At 45.3% G+C, this 5,673-nt stretch overlaps 1 protein-coding gene across 1 annotated transcript in view; it reads left to right on the top strand.

The window, feature by feature from the left end:
* The window catches only part of SSPN (sarcospan), a 138,202-nt gene extending 132,535 nt beyond the window's left edge, over positions 1–5,667 (top strand). The window contains exon 3 of the mRNA XM_027771037.1: positions 5,098–5,667. Coding sequence (XP_027626838.1) covers positions 5,098–5,463 — 366 coding nt within the window. The 3' untranslated portion in view covers positions 5,464–5,667. The remainder of the gene's footprint in view (positions 1–5,097) is intronic.
* The last annotated feature ends 6 nt before the right edge of the window (positions 5,668–5,673 follow it).

The raw sequence follows: 5,673 nt of genomic DNA, 5'->3' as shown, positions 1-5,673 counted from the left end.
AAGACTTGGGGGGGGGGGGCAGAAAGCCTAGTAAGAAAAGACCTGTCAAATTACAGAAACTTCATTCAGTAGGTGAAAAACACTCTGATCTAAGTCTTTATTCATTCACATAAAATATTCTTATATTCCTCCAAAATTATCCCGGAAAAGAGAGAGGAAAGCATCAGCTTCAGAGAGGCCCCCAGAGCCATAGTAACATCTGCACATTAGTTAAAATAAGGACCAAGAGCAAAAAAAAGTCAAGTCCCTGCCAATGACAGCCAGGTTGCAATTCCCCACCAGGAAGATCTCATTAGCTACCTTTTTTCCCACCTGTGACAGACATTGACAAATACTGAGGTACTTTTCTCCCAAATGTGACCGTTAGTGGTCCTTGCAGCCAGCTTGGTCGAAATGAACTTCAGCCTGTCTTCCAGGCTTTGCAGGGCACTGCAGGACGCAGCGACATCCCTTGTACGTCCCACGGTTTTCGGAGGTGGGTGGTGGCAGAATATGAAGGTCATCTTCCTAAGATGTTTTCCACTCACACAGCTGCATTTTAGGGCCCCCATATTGGCATCCTGGCCTGAGCTTTGTATGAGAATTTATGTCTTCCTGTTGAAGGCCCAGATAGCCAGGGCGAGCCATCAGAGGCAGTGAGAGCCTCCTTGCAAGTCTGCACACGCGCGCGCAAACACACACACACACACACACACACACACACACACACACACACACGCATACATGCCCTCCCTTTCCCTCAGAGAAGATAGCCACCGGGGTTTCTCCCTTTCTCTCAAGCTCTGGCCCCTTGGCAGGTCCTGGAAGCCCCCAGGGCCTTCCTCCCTTCTCCCTGGGTCCCGCCCCCAGACTCTGCAGGCCATTCCGCCTAGGATCCGGCCTCCTGCCTTTCCTCGTGGCCCAGCTTTCTCCGGGCCCACCTGGGTTTTCAGAAACGTGTCGGGTTCATGTGCTTGCGGAAACAATCCGGGGTGCATTCCCTGGTGTCCACGTGCAGGAGGCCCCAGGGCTGCTGCGGCAGTCTCCTTCCCGAGCAGAGCAGAGCAGAGCGGCGTGCTGCAGAGGGGCCCCGGCCATTCAGGCCACCCGGGAAGGTAATTAAATCGGAGCAGAAACACCCTCTTCCCGAAGTCACCGAACGTGCAGGCTGCAGCCGGGTACCAATTAGAGGCAGGAGCAAGCGGAGCTGCGCCGGGGGCTGCTGTTACATAAGCGCCTGCCGCCGCGCCTCCGCCCGCCGCGGAGCCAGCGCCAGACTGCTGGGCTGACACCCGCAAGACGTATGCTGCCCTGCTGAAGATCTATTTGCTCGGATTCCCAAGGTCATCGTAAACACTTTCATTGATAGTTCATTCGTGCCGTGTAGGTAAAACAAGACACTTGATTTTAAATTACAGATTCTAACCCAGAAGCTGGTTGCTGTCAGATGAGTTCAAAACCGTGAAGGAAAAAATGCTCCAACGCTGCAGATGCAGGCCGCAGGCGTTGGGGGATCAAATATATATTTACGTCTTAAAATGGATAAGAAACTTGATTCTGTGGCTCTCTCCAGTTTACTTGGCCTGATGCTCTCCCGGGGCAGAGGGGGGACCAAAATCACTCCGTGTAATAGTTACCGATTTGTAAAGGCTTTCTCGTTCAGAGGAGCTGAGCCAGGCAGGGTTTTTCTTTATGCTCTTGCTGGCTTCTAGCATAATTCAGAGGCTCAATTAAAATGGAGCAATCACTGTGTCTATGTAAATGTTTACATCCTTCCTACCAGCCAAGTATGCATTGTTACTCCCACATGACACAGACTAGGACAAAGCCAGCAGAATGGATATCCTGAGCCCTGAGGACCCACAGCTCTTTCTGTCTCTGCTAATTTGTTTACTTCACAAATACTTACAGAGTGCTGCTATCTACTAGGGACTGTTGGAAGCCCTGGTTGATATGGACTCCTTTGATCCCTGTCATAGTCTCCTAAAGTAGATGCTATGAGGATCTTCATTCCAAGTTTGCAGATGAAGAAATATGGGTGCACATGGATTGATTTACTTGCCCAAGGACCACAGATAAGTGGAGAGGAACCGGGATACGAACCCAGGCAGTCCGACTCCCTGCCTCATGCTTAACCATCACCCAGGACTGCTGTGTGCAGTGCTAACTGGTCTTAGACATATCTTTCAATCTCTGAGCCCCAAAAGTCATTTTTTCAAAAATAGACGAAATGCTCATTTTCAGCAAATGGATTCTTGTGACTCTTATGAGAGAATAATATATTTGGCCACTGTTTGAATTATTTATAGATTGAGAATGGAAGATTATTGTCATTGTTCCAGTTACTGCCCCAGTGAATGTTACAAAAATCTGCTAAGCATGTGTGCGTGGTGAAGGCAGAAGGGTTATTACCACTTCCTCTCCCCGATCCCCATTAACCTCTACCATCCATTCATGGGAATAAAACGTGTGGAGAAAACTTGGGTCCCAGGTCGTCCTACAGAGCAGATGCCTACCAGGTGGGGAGTTAGCGCTCTTACTTGGGCTTTCCCTGCTGGAAATAGGTGTACCTGTGTCCTCACAGCAAACAGTTCTCAGTCCTCTGCTGGCTATGCTAGAAATGCAGCTATGGTGAGTGCACAAACATGCCCAGTGCAATTTAATTGGCTCTGGGTACCAAAAGTTTGAAGTCAGTCATCAAACGTGAACATTTCAGAACTACCCAGAATAGTTCAAATATTCTGTCCCCGTTGGTCTCACCAAATAAACTCCTATTTTTCAGCCTAAGCACTCTAATCATCACATAAAATATAGTCATTGAAAATACCCGGGATAGGACTAAGGTGATGCTTTCCATTTCACAGACCGAATTTCTTTTTTAAAATTTGTCAATGGTGCCACTTTGTATTTATCTGGTTCCCTGCCTCTGTAAAATGCTAAACGTGTTGACTCTAAGTCATCCCTTTTATGTCTCTGAGATGCAACTGTTTCACAAAGATATAGAGGTTACATGTGACAATACTTCAAATGATTTGAAAATAAAAATAGTATGTGTTTAAGCTATCTTTGATTAAAAAAAAAAAAAAAAGATCCAAAGAATCCATGCACTCCTTAGGTAAGACATATCAAGATAGACCAAGACAAAATGTGCCAGTCCTGTAATGCAGCAGGTAAATGCTACAGTTAGGGAGCTGGATCCCACATGGCCACCTGTGGTCTGAATCCCGGACCTGATGGTTTGAAAAATACTCCAGGTGTACATGTGTGCATGTTCAAAACTTTGACAGAGTGGGAAAATAGAAAAAAAAAAAAAAAGAATTGTGGTATGTCCACGCCCCATTGGGGGTGTCTTCTCCCCACCCCCAGCCCCAGTGAGTGCACACGCCCTCTGACAATAAAGGGAAAAAAAATGTGAAATAAAGAAAAAGACCGAAATGGCTTTAACCAGTTTTACTCTCCTCTAGTGACTTCACATCCATGGGGGATCTTCAAAAATATCACGGAAAATGCATATTAGGAAAAAATGGCATGGATGTCAAAATCATTTGCCCTCAAATAAATGTGTACTTTAACTCCATTTTTTTTTCTTAAACTATCAAAGTCCTCTCATACAGTCAAGTTATACAGGATTCCTGGCAGATTTCCTTTCTCTGTCTCTCTCTGGCAACCACACATACCCTATAGAAAAAAAAAAAAAAGAAGAAAGAAAGAAAAGAAACATTTCCAGTATGTGAGTCCAATCACAAGACTATTTCTACTTCCATAAAATAGATTTCATTGTGACCAAGTCAATGAGGGCCCACAATTTTGCATCAAAATGTTTCAGGCATAAGTGAAACGACAGAACTGTCCAGAATTCCACAGTTCTTTAGCAGCAGAGTTAGAACTTTAACCAGACTTGGCCACTCTCAAGGCTAACGTGTGGACCAGCAGTGTTCGAAAACTTGGTGGCCAACGAACCAGCTAGTGGATTTCCATGCTCAGGATCCACATGGTTATAGTTGGACCGGGGATAAGCCTTGCAGGCCGTGGAGCTGACATTAAGTCACCTGCTTTCTGGAGCCATAATCTTTTTCTTCCTGCAACTTCTGACTAGAGATCCTGGGATTCGTGGACACAGTTCGGCAACCACTACACTGAACACTGCTTTTTTGTTTTTATTTTTGCATTTTCAAACTAACCTATGTTGTCTGTTGGCCAATCGCTGCTATTTTTGGTCAGCACAGTGTCTGCATTACAGAAATCTGTTCGTTACCTATTTGTCTTGTTTTGGTCTTTTTTTTTTTTTTAAATTACTAGATGGCACAGGTACTCTCCAGAGAGAGAGAGAAAGAGAGATAACTATGCTGCAATTCTTTTTCCTTCATTTCTCCATCCCATCAGGATTTTGGGCACGGATACACGTGTATCTGGCATGTTTTTCAAATCACCCAGGGCTGGGATCAAACCACAGTGGCCTATGTAGAATCCAGTTCCCAATCTACAGTGCTTAACCACTGTGCTACAGGCCAGTCTTTGTTTTCAGTTTTAATATCAGCAGTTCTCAAGATCAAAATAAGCAAAAAAAAAAAAGAAAAAAAAAGAGAGAAAAGAAAAGAAAAAGTGTCATCCAGGGATGGCTATCTTGTTTAGGCTTCATCTAAACTGCTTTGGACTTCTGGATGTAAACATCTTACAATCAAACTATTATAATATGGTCAGTGCAATTCATGAAAGGACCCAACATCTGGATGGCAAAAGAAAATGTGATCAGTGTTTAAGGATTGCTCACTAATAAACAAACATGGGAGCCAGCCAGTGGAGTGGTGGTAAAGGCAGCTGGATCCCACATGGCTGACTATGGTTTGAGTCCTGCACCCCTGGCTTGAGAAACACGCTAGTCACTTTCCTTCTCTCTGTCTCTCCAGCACACGTGCCCTCTAGCAAACTGAAAGAAAAAGAAAACAAAAACCAGAAAACATGGCGCTATTTCCATGTCTTGGGCTCTGTGTTTCTGAGAGACAACCCATCTGAGAAGGAATTCCCTAGGAGAGAAGACAAAGAAGAATTTTGATAATAGTTTCGCAGAGTCGCCCAGTGTCCTTCGTAACCTTAAGGCTTCCTTCTGCTTCCTTGCAGCTGTTGTACTTCATGCTGAGCGCCCTGGGCCTGATGGTGTGTGTGCTGGCTGTGGCCTTTGCTGCCCACCACTTCTCGCAGCTGGCGCAGTTGACCTGTGAGACCACACCTGACTCCTGCCAGTGCAAACTGCCCTCCTCTGAGCCTCTCAGCAGGACCTTTGTTTACCGGGATGTGACTGACTGTACCAGCGTCACTGGCACTTTCAAACTGTTTCTGCTCATCCAGATGATCCTCAACTTGGTCGGCGGCCTGGTGTGCTTGTTGGCCTGCTTTGTGATGTGGAAACATAGGTACCAGGTCTTTTATGTGGGTGTCAGGATGTGCGCCCTAACAACTTCCGAGGGCCAGCAGCAAAAGGTCTAACATTTTTGCTCAGAGTCAGGAGAGAAAACAGCACGCTGACTAGCTGAGCTTTAAAAAAAAAATACTTTTTTTAATCGAAGAATGAAAAAAAGAACACCCACTTTTGACAATAAACGATATTCACTGCTCTAAATGATTATTTTTCTATTTTTCAAGAACCAGAAGAGCATTTCTCCAGGTTTTCTATTATTTTTGAAAACACTTGTAGGG

This window comes from Tupaia chinensis, unplaced genomic scaffold (assembly GCF_000334495.1).
Source record: "Tupaia chinensis unplaced genomic scaffold, TupChi_1.0 Scaffold000028_1, whole genome shotgun sequence".
In the NCBI taxonomy this organism is placed as follows: Eukaryota; Metazoa; Chordata; class Mammalia; order Scandentia; family Tupaiidae; genus Tupaia; species Tupaia belangeri.
The sequence above is the reverse complement of the archived record's forward strand: the minus strand, read 5'-3'. Positions and strand labels throughout refer to the sequence as shown.